The 15,510-nt window shown below is 48.6% G+C and overlaps 9 protein-coding genes across 9 annotated transcripts; 6 read left to right on the forward strand and 3 right to left on the reverse strand.

Annotated features, from left to right (window-relative positions):
• Positions 1–569: 569 nt before the first annotated feature.
• On the reverse strand, positions 570–3,110 carry LY89DRAFT_612304 (uncharacterized protein). Its single transcript, XM_018210610.1, has 7 exons — positions 2,798–3,110; positions 2,465–2,704; positions 2,341–2,409; positions 1,974–2,284; positions 1,752–1,857; positions 1,479–1,704; positions 570–1,430 (listed from the first exon to the last, which is right to left on the reverse strand). Exons 1-7 carry the CDS (start codon positions 2,952–2,954, stop codon positions 968–970), a joined length of 1,572 nt encoding a protein of 523 aa, XP_018074515.1. The 5' UTR covers positions 2,955–3,110; the 3' UTR covers positions 570–967.
• A 119-nt stretch (positions 3,111–3,229) lies between these two features.
• Positions 3,230–4,000, forward strand: LY89DRAFT_780000 (uncharacterized protein). Its single transcript, XM_018222347.1, has 3 exons — positions 3,230–3,501; positions 3,557–3,610; positions 3,684–4,000. Exons 1-3 carry the CDS (start codon positions 3,324–3,326, stop codon positions 3,833–3,835), a joined length of 384 nt encoding a protein of 127 aa, XP_018074516.1. The 5' UTR covers positions 3,230–3,323; the 3' UTR covers positions 3,836–4,000.
• A 140-nt stretch (positions 4,001–4,140) lies between these two features.
• On the forward strand, positions 4,141–7,338 carry LY89DRAFT_705917 (GPI ethanolamine phosphate transferase-like protein 2). Its single transcript, XM_018217486.1, has 9 exons — positions 4,141–4,471; positions 4,521–4,565; positions 4,614–4,905; positions 4,958–5,085; positions 5,134–5,504; positions 5,554–5,777; positions 5,824–6,098; positions 6,143–6,609; positions 6,656–7,338. The coding sequence occupies exons 1-9, from the start codon at positions 4,269–4,271 to the stop codon at positions 7,228–7,230; spliced, it is 2,580 nt and encodes an 859-aa protein (XP_018074517.1). The 5' UTR covers positions 4,141–4,268; the 3' UTR covers positions 7,231–7,338.
• Positions 7,304–8,294, reverse strand: LY89DRAFT_716595 (uncharacterized protein). Its single transcript, XM_018218279.1, has 2 exons — positions 7,807–8,294; positions 7,304–7,747 (listed from the first exon to the last, which is right to left on the reverse strand). The coding sequence occupies exons 1-2, from the start codon at positions 8,127–8,129 to the stop codon at positions 7,312–7,314; spliced, it is 759 nt and encodes a 252-aa protein (XP_018074518.1). The 5' UTR covers positions 8,130–8,294; the 3' UTR covers positions 7,304–7,311.
• A 200-nt stretch (positions 8,295–8,494) lies between these two features.
• Positions 8,495–9,975, forward strand: LY89DRAFT_682941 (ABC transporter). Its single transcript, XM_018214606.1, has one exon. The coding sequence runs from the start codon at positions 8,616–8,618 to the stop codon at positions 9,504–9,506; it is 891 nt and encodes a 296-aa protein (XP_018074519.1). The 5' UTR covers positions 8,495–8,615; the 3' UTR covers positions 9,507–9,975.
• On the forward strand, positions 9,488–9,828 carry LY89DRAFT_472917 (uncharacterized protein). The gene has a single exon (XM_018207780.1). The coding sequence runs from the start codon at positions 9,597–9,599 to the stop codon at positions 9,789–9,791; it is 195 nt and encodes a 64-aa protein (XP_018074520.1). The 5' UTR covers positions 9,488–9,596; the 3' UTR covers positions 9,792–9,828.
• On the reverse strand, positions 9,686–12,559 carry LY89DRAFT_472827 (WD40 repeat-like protein). Its single transcript, XM_018207778.1, has 3 exons — positions 12,329–12,559; positions 10,052–12,213; positions 9,686–10,003 (listed from the first exon to the last, which is right to left on the reverse strand). Exons 1-3 carry the CDS (start codon positions 12,452–12,454, stop codon positions 9,865–9,867), a joined length of 2,427 nt encoding a protein of 808 aa, XP_018074521.1. The 5' UTR covers positions 12,455–12,559; the 3' UTR covers positions 9,686–9,864.
• Positions 12,560–13,026: 467 nt separating this feature from the next.
• On the forward strand, positions 13,027–13,725 carry LY89DRAFT_695690 (ubiquitin-related modifier 1; the record flags this gene model as incomplete). Its single annotated transcript, XM_018216778.1, has 3 exons — positions 13,027–13,067; positions 13,139–13,303; positions 13,608–13,725. 3 exons carry the CDS (start codon positions 13,027–13,029, stop codon positions 13,723–13,725), a joined length of 324 nt encoding a protein of 107 aa, XP_018074522.1.
• Positions 13,726–13,998: 273 nt separating this feature from the next.
• On the forward strand, positions 13,999–15,066 carry LY89DRAFT_473071 (uncharacterized protein). The gene is made up of 2 exons (XM_018207782.1): positions 13,999–14,722; positions 14,801–15,066. The coding sequence occupies exons 1-2, from the start codon at positions 14,272–14,274 to the stop codon at positions 14,878–14,880; spliced, it is 531 nt and encodes a 176-aa protein (XP_018074523.1). The 5' UTR covers positions 13,999–14,271; the 3' UTR covers positions 14,881–15,066.
• The last annotated feature ends 444 nt before the right edge of the window (positions 15,067–15,510 follow it).

The raw sequence follows: 15,510 nt of genomic DNA on the forward strand, positions 1-15,510 counted from the left end.
GACAGGCGTACAAGGCAGCTTAAGTGCTATCTTCGAGAATGGAACACCGAAAACGCGGACTTCGAACATTTGTGATAAGTCGATCTGGATGTGGGACAAGATTCGACGAGGACAAGTAGGCAGGCATAAATTCAATCGCAGGACTGTTGGCAAAGGATCTGCTGAGTGACATACAATGAATAGCTACCGCAAGACGAAGGCAGCACGATAGACGGCTGTATGGGAAGGTAGCACGTGTATAGGAGGAATGGAATAAATATAGGCATGCTGGTACTGTAATACATAAAGCTTGCAGAATCTGGGAAATGCTTGGTAGATCTCTTGCAAGAGCTGCAAAGATTTCAACTTTCCATTGATCAAGGGGACAAGGGGAAAATTATGAATGGCTTTACTGAAGAGATAGAGAGCGGGAGAACTTTCAACACGTAGGCCAATAGCGTAAAGGCGTTGGGAGTGGCCAGAGGCAGACCGTCGCGCTCTCAGGCAGAGTAACATGTCAGTGGGGGTACAGCATGCAGGAAAACCTGTTACGAGAAGTTCACCCTCGCAGCCAAGATCAGAAGTTCAATCCTCCCCACAGTGCGAAAGTCAAAGGGATACAAACCTTTTGTAAGAAGCATGATTGCTCTAGATACACAAAGTCCGTAGACAAATTGGTGGTAGCAACCAACCAGAATCTAAAGGCCTCATAACGCCGAGAAATCAACCGACTTTATTTTGAAAAGCTCGGAATGACTCTCAACAGACTCAAAGTCCACAATCTCCCCGTGCTCCATCAAAGCAAGCCATAAGCAAATATCCCATCGTCTCCAGCTTCGCCTTGACACCGTCGAATAACTCCATCCTATGCAAGTGTATTTGTGAGTAACGCCTCATCCTCGAGAAAACCTTTTGGAAATCGTCGTTCTATCTTACAGGCGGCGCCGTCGTGGTATGCATTGTGACAAAGGAAAGAAAGAACGCGCAATTATAGAGGTCGAGGTGGCAATGGGTTCTGAGGTGCAGATCTGTATACTGGTACGTTCAGAGGCGTGCCGTATCCATTGACAGTCATTGGTCGCTTCGGGGCTCGTGCCAGAGGTTCATCGTCTTCATCTCCGCTTGATGTAAGATCGATAACAGCTGCGATGGGACGTTTGCCTAATGAATTTGTAGTTGAGCTTCCAGGTTGACCAGAAGAGGTTGAAGGTGTAGCAGACGAACGCGGTGGCATCGATCCTGGTGTTTGGATTGATCGAGGTGCGCTCATCCTGATGCTGTCACCAGACTTTGTGATCTCAACAATGTCATCATCGGAATCACTTGGTGGACCACCCGACCGAGCTGATGTTGCAGGCTCCTTCCTGGTGTGGAGTTCCCACTTCCCATCCGGTTGAATCGAAACTTGGTCAATGGATCTTGAAGTCTTCTGTAGGATGTTCTTAACGTATCTTTTGCATGTCAGAGAGGATGCTTTGTAGTTTGAGGGAATCACTTACTCATCCACAGCTAAAGACTCAAAAGGAGCCGGGTTGTTGCATATTGGACACAGCCACGTTGGACCTTGCTCCTGCAACTGAAGATAAGATGTTGCATCAAAGCACTGGTTATGCCGACATGCTATTGACCGACACGGTAGATCAATTCTCAAGGTTGACAGGGGACATTTGAGAGACAGAACGGAAGCTGTTGTGACGATATCTGCATCACGGGCTTTATTGAGCACTTGAATAATGTTAGCCAGGTTTCTGTACCCCGGGAAGAATGCTTACTATCATCAACGACTGACTTCTCTGTAATACGCTTGCCGGTCTCTAGTTGCTTCACCAGATCGGTCACAGGTATTGCCTTCACAACGTAGACCATGAGGTAAAACTTCTATTTGGAGTCAGCGATGAAAAAAAATTCTGCGGCGCGTAAGGATGGAAGTTTTCGGGAATGAATGCGAGACGGAGAAGGGGCTTGAAGCAACAAACATGAGAGCTTTTCTCTACCTTGGATGTGAGAGCATAGGTCATTTCCACCGTATTGACGTATGGGAGAGGGTTGAAGCGCAAGTCTTTGGTAATGTCGACTGGCCGTGTGGATCCAGGTTTATTCTTCAGTCCACGTAGATTTGCCTTCACTTCGCCTGTGTTCACCTTGATCTCACTTTGATGTGGGAATGCGATATCCTGCTTGCCTGGACCTTCTTGTGCGCAGAATACCATCACCTTGAGAGTAGGATCAGAATGGACGCGACTTAAGATCGGGTAGTCCTGAACTCGAATGTTGGCCTTGACGGTGTGACGATGATGTTGCATCACTACAGAACAGAGTCAGCTGCTGCTCACAATTGCGTGTATTCATGCTCTGACTTACCCTCACAGAGTGCTGGAGAACCTAGTTGCTCCTTGATCTCATAATACGGACTGGACTTGAATTCGATCCCTGACAGTGTTTAGAACGCGTAGCACATAACGATATGGCGTTGATAGTAGCTTACTGGGATTTCCATAGATCCGATAGCCCGGAGCAGCCCCTCCCATATTGTAACCACCAACTCCTAGAGTCGCGTTCAAATATGGATTGGGCGGTGCGGGGGACTGAGCCGCAGATGACGACCCGCTTGCCATTGATGGAACGAAAGTGTACCTAGTCGACGGTTGATCGAGGGGATTTGCGAGCAGGTGTCTCATGCGCTCAAAGCCTTGGACGTTGTTGGTGTTCGCATAGGCTTTGATTCCTAGAGAGTTTATTAGTCGGAGTGCACAGAGTAGGTGGGTGAAATTCAAGTGACAGAACGAGAAGGGACAAGGCTGAGCGCGTATATGCCTACTTTCTATTATTCGATTTTGCAGTTCGGCTTTAACACCGATTTTTGAGAGGCCTTCAAAGGCGCAAATCGACTGCAGATGTTTATTGAGCAGAGTTGGGGTCTTCGTAGACCGAATCAGAGGTGCTGGATCGAGGTAACCACCCCCCATCGAGGCCATATCTCTTAACAGGCGGCAAGATTTTGTTTTGGGTGCAGATGCATGGAGATCCAGGAGATGATGTGTACTCAGAAGAAGAGCTCCTAAGAGTTGCGATCTTTCTTTGTCAATATTACCAGCAAAGCCTATGCATAGAGGTAATTCTCCGTAGTGTTGTCGTGGAAGGCTTTATCGAACGTCTTTTGGTGGGCGGTCAAGATAAGGTTGGCAGAATTTGGCAGAATTTGGGCACTAGTCTCGATAAGGAACAATTTTCTTCCACCAAGCAGTCTCGGCATTGAATGAATTTGAGTTCGAACAACTTCCTGAACCCGAGCCAACGTGGGAACTTCAATATCAGCAACTCCAATTCACTACAATTCCTGAGTCATGGCAAAAGGCGCAAGAGCAAGCACAAGGAAGGCGAACAATGTGAGACTCAAGAGCAAAGTTTTCAGCCCTGTGGAAAGTGCCAGAGTAGAAAGACTCTCTGCGAAGCTGCTGGAGTTAGCATCACAGCCGAAGCCTGAGCCTGCTAAAGAGGATGTGGTCATGGATGCAGAAGATTGTGCGTTCGATTCTTCTCCTTGGAAGCAGCTGGCAAGGACACTGATACGGTACAGCAGCGCGAGAAGGTGGGGATGCAGTCCTTGATGCAGACAACAAGCAGACAGAAGGTATGCCATGGAACTTATTTGCACCGTCTCGGTCCAATGCCTTGAGAAGATTGCCAATAACTGTTCCCTACAGATATGGAATTAGACCAGGACCCCGCTACCAGCCGTTCGAAATCTACAGGGAAGGGCAGAATCGAGAAGCGAAGAAGCAGTCGTAAAACCTCGATTGTGTTCCCTAAGTACAAGAATGGAAAGAGGATAGGAAAGCCAAAGGGCAAGAAGTAGGGCATAAGACGTGGAATTCGCACAATCTTGGTGTCTGAGACTGCAATGGGGAGTTCTGGTGTTCTGATGTCTGTCTTGGGAATGCATTTACGGGCGCATAAGGACTCTTTATGAAAAGACCGACATGATCTGGCTCTCATAGGCATAAAATTACAAAGAAGCGATGATGCTTAATGTCTCAAACTTCTTCCGCCCTGATTGACGTGGGCATAAGCATTCTGGCAAAGTGAGATAAAGATTTGCTTATCTGACCTCGTACCGGAGATTTTAGACGCGTTGGCCAGATTGCTTGAGCGCGACTTTGACTTCTAACAAAACAATATTCAACAACAGAACTATGGCATTGACTCTATTGTGTTCAACGCTATTTCACTTCCTTAACCTCTCACATATCTGCTAACCTCATTGCCGTGGTTACCTCGATTCTAGGAACATGGCCAGTCGAATTACCACCTTGAGCCTCCTCGCGGCCAATGTTGTCATACCAGTCGCAATACTGATCTTTGCCAGCGGCTTCTTTCCTTACAAGCCATTCCTCTCCGGTCTAGCCCAATATGAAGCTCTTCAGCAATACGGAGCTTCGCCAGAGGCCCCATTCAACAAGGTTATATTCATGGTAGTGGATGCATTGCGGAGGTGGGATCTCGAGATGCAGGAGTTGTGGAACGGGGGCTGACCGAAACAGTGATTTTGTCTATGGCGAATCCTCTGGTTTTGGCTTCACGCAAAGGTACGTTCCATTGTCGAGATTGCATAGGCTTCACACTGATAGACACAGCCTGATCTCGAATGGCGCAGCTCTCCCCTTCACAGCGCATGCTACCTCTCCAACAATCACCATGCCAAGAATCAAAGCAATTACTACGGGCTCTATACCTTCCTTTCTAGATGTTATTCTCAACTTTGCAGAGTCTGATACGACATCGACTCTCGCGACACAGGATACGTGGCTTGCACAAATGAAAGCAAAAGATACTGGCAAATTGGTCATGTATGGAGATGATACTTGGCTGAAGCTCTTCCCTGAAACTTTCGACAGAGCAGATGGAACATCAAGCTTCTTTGTTTCGGTCAGTCTAGGTGTTGTGTTTGTAAATAGCATAGCTGAATATATTTTGTCAGGATTTCACAGAGGTAGACAATAATGTCACCAGGCATATCCCAGATGAGTTGAAAAATGATGATTGGAATACTATGGTTTTGCATTACTTGGGCCTGGATCATATTGGTCATAAGACTGGTCCACGAGGGCATGAAATTCCCATTGATACTTGCTGAATTGGACTGACCAGCAGTAGACCAAATATGATACCCAAGCAGCATGAGATGGATGGAATTGTCAGCCAATTATACGATGCTATGACGACCAAGGAACATCTTCAGTCGACATTGTTGGTCCTTCTTGGAGATCACGGCATGAATGATGCAGGTAATCATGGTGGATCTGCTCCTGGAGAGACCTCACCTGCTCTTGTCTTCATATCACCAAAACTCAAATCTGTTGGCAGAGGCCTTGAGTCTCCTGCTCCTTTCAAAGAGGATTTCCAATATTATTATACTGTTGAACAATCAGATATAGCTCCTACTTTAGGAGCTCTACTCGGATTCCCAATTCCCAGGAACAACCTGGGAGCATTTATTCCACATTTCCTTCCGTTCTGGTCAAGCAGTATGTACACAAGATTTCATCATAACCAGACGATACTGACCAGCAACAGAAAGTGATAAGATACAAATCTTACTTCGCAATGCCAAGCAAATTCTCAGCGTGGTCACTGCTACATTCTCCTCATTCGAGATGACTGGCCCTTCTTCCAAATGTGATAATCTCTCTGACAGCGTCGAAGAGCTTGCATGTCAATGGAGAGGCATAATTCAGAGTTTACCAGGACCTGATAATGAATTTTTGAACACCGAGAACTGGCTATACTCTGTCGGCAAGGTCAGTCAAGCTGCCTTGGTGAAGATCAAATGCTAATTCACTACAGTGGCTTACAAAGGCACAAGAATTGATGAGCAGTACTGCAAGCAATTATGACATGCCTAAGCTAGTCACAGGTCAATCTGCTGCAACTGCAGCACTTTCACTTGCCGCTCTTGCTGCTGGCCCGACAGTTGCCAATGCCGTACGGGAAACCTCTCCGATTATAGGTATATCTCTGCTATATGGCATCATGATGTTCGCCAGTAGCTATGTTGAGGAAGAACAGCACTTTTGGTACTGGGCTACAACTGCATGGCTCATGCTACTATGGCTGAAATGGTAATATCGTTCCTCGAGATCGTGTTCATAGCTAATTACAATAGCAATCGAAAGAAGGAGTTGATTAATGCCCGGCTGCTTGCCATCAGCTCGATTGCCATTCTCATCGCGATGAGACTTGCTCGCAGATGGAATCAAACAGGGCAGAAGTTCGCTGGGGAGCCAGATATTGCTCGAACATTCTTTTCTGAACATCGTCTGGTGATGTGGTCGCTTGTAGGACTTACATATCTCTGGAATCTCCAGTGTCTTGCAGCCAGAGCATTTCCACGCTTTCCCCAAATCGCTGCAGGCGCGATTGCTACGAGCTTAGCTACTGCAGCTCTTACTTTCAAGCTAGCCTTCACAAATGAGGACTCTCCTGAGCTTATGGCTGGCATTGCGAAGTCAATGGCTGATAGCGAATATGGTGTCTCGTTGGTGGCACGAGCAAGGATAGCTTTCTATGCCATTGGTATTGGATTGCTCTACACTGTAATCTCAGGATTTGGGCCCACCAAGAAACCAAACAGTAAGCACATCATCCTATTCCTGTCATGTCACTCACAGCTTGCTAGCCACGATGCGGACCATACACGATCTGCTCACCCTCTTTCTTATTACCCAATCAAGAGCAACCAATATTCCACTATTACTTATATTCGAGATTCAATTCTATCTCCTTAACAGCATGGACCTGAACCTAATCGAAACAACCACGACCTCCCTCCTCCTTCAGTACATGTCCTTTTTCGCCTTCGGAGGCTCCAACGCCATCTCCTCTATCGACCTCTCCAGCGCCTACAATGGAGTAAGCGGCTACAATGTCCTCGCAGTCGGCATCCTGACTTTCGTCAGCAACTGGACAGGCCCAATATACTGGACATCAGCTACGAATCTCATGCTTCTTCGACTAAGTAAATCGGGACAGAAGAACCTTTTAAGTCAGCATTTGTCATTACTCACAGTCTTCGTAACGAGCAGCTTGGTTTTCGTGATGGCTGCTTGTACTCTACTACGAACGCATCTCTTCATTTGGACAGTGTTTTCTCCAAAATATTTGTATAGCATGGCGTGGAGCTTGGGACAGCATCTGGTGATAAATATGGGGTTTGGAAGCTTGCTCTACTGGCTAGGCAAGCAGTATGCATAGACCGAGGGCAAAGGTTTGGGAAAGGATGACATATTTAGTTGACGGATCAGCAAAAGGACACTGGAACTTAGATAGGTTCTCTTAAATTATGCTATCGAATAGATCATCAAAAGCATCACCTCTTTTCCGCTTCTTCTTTTTCTTCTCCTCTTTGCTTCTCTTCTTTGCCTGCGTTTCAACCTCGCTCTCTGAAGCAATCTTGACTTCATTCTTCGTCTCTTTGGGTTTCGGTGTCTTCAGCACCACGTCGACTTCCTCTTCATCTTTCTCTTCTTCCCGAAGAACACCTGCGAGCTCCTCCCTCCTGACCACCTCTCCAAGATCCTGTTTTTCTTGAGGATCACCTGATGCATCAGTAAACTGCTCAGGTCCATCAGTCTCAACCTCAACCTCCTCTTCATCCTCCATTTTCTCTCTCCCCAAAGGCCGAATCACAGCCTTAATCTTCGCCAGCATTCCCAAAAGCAACAACCCCAAACTCGCATACTGCAAATCCTTCACCACCGTCGAAAAAGCCCTATTCCCCATTAGCCACTCTTCCTCCTTCCTCCAACAACAAAAAAAACTCAAACTCACACAAAAGCCTTCTCCAGCACCCAAACCTCCACAAACTCCACCCTGCGCTCAACGACCTCACGTGCGTCCCTCACATACCTCCCTCCCTTCTCTCCAGTAGAGAACTTCTCAGCTGTTTCCAATGCATCGACTTCAGCGAGGAGTTCTGAGATATTGCGTCGGAGGACGGAGAACGGTTTCCACCATTTTGCGAGGCGGTGCTGGTTTTTGTTGCGGTGGTGCGTGAGTTGGAGGATTTGGGTTATGGAGGTTAGTTCTTGTTTTGCTATGGTTGTTGGGGATGGTGGCGAGGAGAGGGTTTGGGGTTGTGGTGGTTTGGGCATTTTGGTTTAATGTGAGGGTGGTGAAGGGATGGATGTTTGATATTGGAGTTACAGGAAACTCAGCGGTTGAGTTTAGGGTGCGGGAAGAAGCGAAGAGCCTCTTCAGGGTCTTTGTCGATGCACGTGTTTAGATGAATCTCTAAATGAATAAGAGCGCTTTCGGGGACGTACGATTTAGATAGAAAACTTTAAATGATACCTAGTGTGAGAAGATCTAGTACAATAGGCATTTTCAACGCAGTTCGGTTTGACGACAAGGTCCAACTGTTCCTGGTACCTTGCAGGGATAGGCTTACGTTCACTAATCGATAAGCCTAAAATAATGCGTCATTGATTAAAATCCAAAATATTTTCTCTTTTTATCACCCCACTATTGTCCTTGATCTCTTCTTTCTACACCTTCACCTCTCTCCCCTTCTCCTCTCCTCTCCACCTCCTCTACTCATCCAACACTCTCTCCCGAATCTCACTCAATCCCTCTCAACAATGTCCACCACCACCCACACCACCGAAGAAATAGACCAAACAAAAGCCCCCTCAATCCACCTAACAAACCTCTCCTACACCTTCCCCAGCACCCACTCCGGCCTCTCGAACCTAACCCTCTCCCTCCCCCCCAAATCCCGCACCCTCCTCATCGGCGCCAACGGCGCCGGCAAAACCACCCTCCTCCGCCTGCTCTCCGGCAAGCGTCTCGCGCCCTCAAACACCATCTCCATCGGCGGCCTCGACCCCTTCAAAGACGGCCTCGAGGGCGTGACATACCTCGGGCTCGAATGGGTGCTCAATCCCATCGTACGAACCGACATCGGTGTCAAGGAACTACTGAAGAGCGTTGGTGGGGATCATTACCCCGATCGGAAAGACGAGTTGGTGCGCGTTCTTGATATTGATCTGGATTGGCGGATGCATGCAGTATCAGATGGGGAGAGAAGGAGGGTCCAGCTTGCCATGGGACTTATTCGACCTTGGCGAATCTTGTTGTTGGACGAGATTACGGTGGATTTGGATCTATTAAGTCGGAGTAATTTCCTAGCTTTCCTGAAAAAGGAGACTGAGACGAGGGAGTGTACCATTGTGTACGCGACGCATATCCTGGATAACCTGGCGGAGTGGCCGACGCATCTGGTGCATATGAGTCTGGGGAAGGTTAAGGAGTGGGGTGAGATCGAGGGGTTCGAGTTGGGCGAGAAGGGGTATGGGAAGACGGGGAATAGTAGGTTGGGAGAATTGGTTTTGGGGTGGTTGAAGGATGATTTGCGTGAGAGGGGGCCTAGGAATAAAGGGACGACGAGTGAGGGGACTGCGTATTTGACGGGTGGTCTTGGGGGGTATGGGGCGGAGGATGCTATTAAGGCCGGCAAAAGGACTTTTTAAGAAGGTATGTGTGGGTTATTCATGATGTGATGAGTTCATGGGTTTCTTTTCTTTCTCTCGGTCTGCTTTTATGGTTGTTTACGAGTCAGCATGAGCGCTTCAACGCCTCTGGGTTTGCATGGGATGGGCGTAGCATTTAACATATACCACCGGTCTTATTTAACCAGGAACTGGAATGGCGCATGGTTCAACAGCGAAGGGAGGGTTTATTTGGCATTTGCATCTCGGCATATCTTCAACCAGCACAGCGCGGCGCAGGTTTCAACAGAACTGGTCTTCAACTAGATGTGGGTCGTGGTCTTTAACAGCACGGCCTTGTTCAACGATAAAAGAAGCGATGAATGGTAATCTTTCTTATTCAGCTAGAAGGAGCTATAGAAAATATCCGCAACGAACTATCTTCACTCGCAATTGCGAGCTCTACTTCATCTCCTCCTTCCTTGCTCGTGGGTCTCCAAGCAAGTTGTGTGATAGCTTTCGTTGGGAATGAATAAGTGCTGGAGGAGTCAGCTCTATCATAATCTAGGAGCATTGACACAACATACCTTTGGAAACTCGAATCGAGTTCCACCGCCTCAAAACTTTCCTTCACATTTATGCAGTAGACTCTCACTCTTCCAACTTCCGTCCCAGTAGCGAGGTATACCTTTCCATCTGCCATCGGTGCGGTGGCGAAGTCAATAGCGGTAACAGGATGCTCTGCGGCAATCTTCGTCTTGAGAACAAAGTTCACTTCTCCCCCACCATCCTCAACACCCCACACATTGACCACTTTATCTCGGCCCGCAGTAGCAAAGACCCTTGTTTCCGTAGGCGCCCAAGCAGCATCAAGAATCATCCTAGTATGACCTTTAGGATTAGACGTTGCCAGCTTATACTGATTCCTATCTTTCTCGTCCCGAGAAAAGACAGCCCATTGACGATCTCGTCCCACGCTTAGAAGATACCTGTCATCGGGAGAGAAGCGCAATCGAGTGACAGTCAATGAATGAGCCGTCAAGGGAGGCTTGACTTCGTGCCATGTCTGTGTTTCGAAGAGTCTGATGACAGCGTGATCGATTGAGCTTGCTTTACAAGCTGTTGCGATGAGAGAGCCGTCATGGCTTGCTGCTAAACAGGATATTTCATATCCGTGTCCGTATAACTTCTCGGTCTCTGGCCAGAGGGTATGGCGAGAGAGATGGTCTTCGAGAGGTGGGTGGTCGAGGTTGAGTGTTGATTTATGAACGATGGATGCCGGGTCGATTGCCTCGCGATCGTTGTTGTTCCCGTTTACGACTTCTTGGTCGTCGTCTACGGCTTCGATGGCTTTGTTCGAGAGTCCTAGTACCGGCATATTCGCAGCATCAGGCATGCTTTCGATGTGCGAGTCTGAAAAGCCGCATAGTTTGGCGAGTAAAGAGGCAACTGCTCGGGGCTTGTTGAAGACACGCATGAGTTTCTCATCGGCGCCAGAGACGAATTGTGATGATCCGAGAGAGTCGATGCAGTTTAGATCGTAGCCGTGGATCTGCGGACGTGCCATCTCATGCCAAGAAGAGAGATCTTCACGCTTCCACTTTGCGTGTAGACGTGTGGTTTGGTCTGAGCTGGTGGAGAGGAGGTATTCTCCTTCTTTGGACCAAGCGATACCAGTAACGGCTTGAGTATGACCGCTGATTCCAACACCTTGGACCCATCGATCTTCGTCCATATTGTGATTCCATAGTCTCCAACTCCCTGTTCGTCCAAGACAAACTACAGTCTCCCCTGATGGAGACCACAGTCCTGTCCAGAAGCCTCCTGTGCTGCCGGTCGCTGTCGTCGAACCCTTCTCTGCACTTATTTCGCCCATCCTTGCGACGGTGACCCATACTCCTGTTGTCGAGTCGGGCTCCCAGATAGCTAGAGAGTTATCTGCTGATGCTGAAAGTAGCTGTAGCTTATTGCCAACAGCCTTCCATTTTGTGCTGTAGATCCAGTCTTCGTGGCCCAGCAAGAGTGCTTCGAATGTAGCAGAGAAGTCAAGTCCTTCGGCCTTGAAGCGATGAGCTCTGTTGGATAAAGATTTTCCAGGCATGAATGCGCCTAGAGATGGGTCTGCTGAAGCAGCGGCTGCTGGAAGCTCTTTGCCCTGATGAATACGCCATAGCCGGATGTACTTGTCTTGGCTTGCTGATGATAAGATGAGGTCACTATCAGGTCTAAAGCTCTCCTGAGTAAATTCAAGAGAACGAATCCAACCTTCATGGCCAGACAACGTAGCTTGCAACTTGAAGTCAGGACTTTTCTCGGAATCCTTGACATAGATCTGTATGATGTCCTTGGTGCCTGCTACAGCAAGCACATAAGATTCAGGGGCTCCAGCCAGAGGGCTCAAGGCCAGAGCGAGTGGGAAGAACCGAGGAACAATGCTGATACTCTGCTGCAGGGCTGCGACATTCTGATCATCCAGCTCCCAGATCTTGACAGTCGCATCAGCGGCACCCGATGCGAATATCCTAGAAGAGCGACTGGATACTGCAACACAATTGACAGAGCTTTGATGATCTGAGAGTGTCTGGATACACGTGTAAAGCCCTGATGTTGGATCTTCTTTCCATACTCTCAAGGTCTTGTCCACGGACCCACTGACCAAGATCCTTGAGGATTCCGGAATGAACTTCACAGCGTTCACAGTGTCTGTGTGGCCGCTGAGAAGAGCCAATAATCCTTGCGAACGTGTGTTCTATGCCATGGTTAGTCCACTTTCTGACTGATTGCAAACAATAAAAGAAATATAGATGCATGTATTCCATAATCTTCCAAGACGGCATGGGTCCCGTGACCGATGAGGAACTCACCTGTGGTTGCCAGAGAGCAACATTCCTGTCAGCACCGAAGGCCAAAAGACCACTTGTATCCCAGTCCGCAGCAGATGGGTGTCTGTTGGCTCCTGCTGTCAGGTATTCCGCTGTAAGTTGAGTCATACTGTCTTCATGAAATCATGAGGGCCTAGACGGACGGAATATCGATGATTGTGAAACTGAGAGGCCGGCTCGATCGAAAATCAGGTCATCGAGGAGGATGGTCGTTAGACATTGATATCATGAATGTTCTAGATGAGGCTGAATCTGGACGTCAGAAATGCTTTCACTAGTTGTGATGTTTAGGTTGAAGGTTGAAGATTTTTCGCTAAAGTCAGTTGCGATGGACGGCCGGGTCTTTCAAAGCCTGCTTGCACTTTGAGAGAGACATCTTTTTCGTTCTATCGATGGCCCAAATTGATGCTATTCCGAAACTCCAAAAGGAGTAATTCACCAAAATTACATCTTCATTTCCATTCACCCCTATTGGCCAAACTGACCTTGCCGCCAAAATAAAATATAATTTCTGCAGCAGAAGTAAGAAAGTGCAGCGCATTAAGCTAAGCGAGCCCTTCAAACGCAGGATTTTCTTCGACTCTCATTTCCCTCCTCTTCATCTCTTTCCCAAACATCATCTCGACATCTCAGGTCCTCTAGAACCTCCAAACTCATCGACATCGTACGACCGGCCCGCCATGAGTTCCGCAGAGGATATTCCCATCATAGTCGAGTTCACGTAAGGCCCTGTCACAATCCAGAACGTCCGTGGGGGTTGCAGAGTCGCAGGATGCTAATACTTCAGTCCAGGGGCGGCCTAGAGATGCTCTTTGCTGACGAGCGCAAGCATAAACTGTCAGTCCCTGCCAAAGATAGCAAGGGCGATGCGGTCACCGTGGGATGGCTGGTTGAGTATCTCTGCGACGAGCTCATGAGAGATATGCGCAAGGAGATGTTTGTCCTCGACGGTCACGTGTAAGCAAGCCTCTCTGCCTCTTTTGCCTCTTCTGCAGCACGTTGCCCGTTCACCGCTTTCACCGCTGGCTCAACCCTTTTCTGTTATCAAATCAATCCGGTCCACATTGCACTATCTCAGTCAATCTCTTAATGGCGAACGCATATCATCCAGCTCGTCATGGGATCAAGGATCTCGTCGTGCAAGCCACTCCCAGCCAGATCTGTCTTCACCGTTTCCTCCCATCTCCTGCAGCAGCGTCCCAATGCAAACACAGATGGATGGCAAAGTCGGCACTGAACTGACAACTCTGCATGCATCTAGTCGCCCAGGAATCCTAGTCCTCATCAACGACGCCGACTGGGAACTAGAGGGCGAAGCCACCTACGCCTTGCAGCCCAACGACAATATTCTGTTTGTCTCGACGCTCCATGGCGGCTGATAGTTTCGCATCTCGATGTCAACTTGGAACCAGCTATTGTATGGGTGCTCATCACACCACCCCTGTGCCACTATCAAACCCCCTTTTATGCGCATCTCAGCTGGCCGACCCGACAACCTGATTCGGAACCCCTTCCCCTCGTCAGATCTCCGAAATTTAAGCTTCTGTACGACATTATTATCCCAGGAGATGTGTCATCAGAAGAATCCGACGAAGCAGAGAAGATCAAAAAATCGGCATGACATCAACGCGCAACTGGCAGGACATGCAATGCAGCCGGCGCAAGCCCCATCTCCTGCTGTGCTTCGAGAGTACCTCCTCACCTCTCAGCCAGATCATGCAGCTGCACGTGATACAGGCAACTTCCCTGCAGCGATCCTGGGACCACCACAGCTGTCTCTTCCACAGGGAACAGAACGCTAACCCCACACGCTCGCCTCACACCGTTCAATTTCATGTACCCAAGCTCACCCAAGACATCGGCGAGCTGCAGTTCTGAGTGGTGACAGCCGCCATCGTTACACCAAGAGACCCACTCATTCATGGATGTCCCTTCTCAGACAGACGGCGACGTTCATCACAGACATTCACAGTTCAGAGTTCAGCGCACGTCAAACAAACTCCAAAAGGTTCGTGCCGAGATGCGGAAGTCTGTGCGGTCAGCGCGCAGGTTGCAGACAGCCAGACGATGGACCCACGAACTCCTGGTGCTGTAACACCGTCCTCCCACATCGAGCATCTTACATTGCATCGCATTTGCATCACATCTGGAATCCTAACCCGTCAATCGCATCCCCAGAAACAACACCTCATCGGCATGCTCCAGGATTGGAGATCTTGCTGGAACATGTACCGCTCATACCAGACTCCGAAATGTCCAGAAGTCTCAGCGGTGAAGGTGGCCCGCGAGCGCCCGATGCCGCCAGCACTTTCTGTACCAGCACGGTCACACCGAGAGACCACACCCCTCCACACTCTTGGGACGAAAAAGATTATCGTAAGGCTGGTTCCGAGGATGCTGCTGCTGCTGCTGCTGGCTTTCATCACAGTCACACCTCTGAGTAAAATCGCGCAGAAAGGTTTTTCAAATCACACATTTTCACCGCTGCACGTTGCTGTCACGTACGTACTACCCTTCCTCCAAGTAAACTTTAGAGGGAAGGTCGCTCGCTCGCTCGCTCGGCTCGCTGGTGGTCGCATGCCAGATGGACTGTGGTGGCACCCGCGCGGGATATTTTATTTCCATTAGTGTCTGTACCCCAGTGATAAGAGCGCCACAACTGAGGCGTTACGTGATCTAATCTCGAGGCGGGTGGCCGTCGCCTCGAGGGTCTGACACGCCGACGGGACAAAGAACTTTGGGTGTCAATCAGGATGGGATGGGGAAATCTGGTAACGCAGGAAGGCGTTTTCATGATACGGAGGGTTGGTTGGGATTGTTGGGTGCGGCTTTGATAAGGTGCCCACGTGTGTCTACATTGTGGGGTTTCTCGACCTAGCCATGAGACGAAACGACGCGGTACAGGAATGGCCAAATCAACGTCCCTGTTTATGCCATTCTTACGTCCAACCTGCCGGAAACAGCAAATGCAAGTCCACCATCTTCCAGCCCTCTTCTTCACTCATGACGTTCACCATCATCTCAAGCCACACTTCAATAGTAATAGTAATGGTAATAATAACAATACTTTCGTTCTACCTAATAAGGAGGTATCTATGGATATCAATATTCAACTCAAACAAACATCAAAAAACCCGCACACGCAAACAAAAAGCCCAGAAAGC

This window comes from Mollisia scopiformis, assembly GCF_001500285.1.
Source record: "Mollisia scopiformis unplaced genomic scaffold LY89scaffold_7, whole genome shotgun sequence".
Classification (NCBI taxonomy): domain Eukaryota; kingdom Fungi; phylum Ascomycota; class Leotiomycetes; order Helotiales; family Mollisiaceae; genus Mollisia; species Mollisia scopiformis.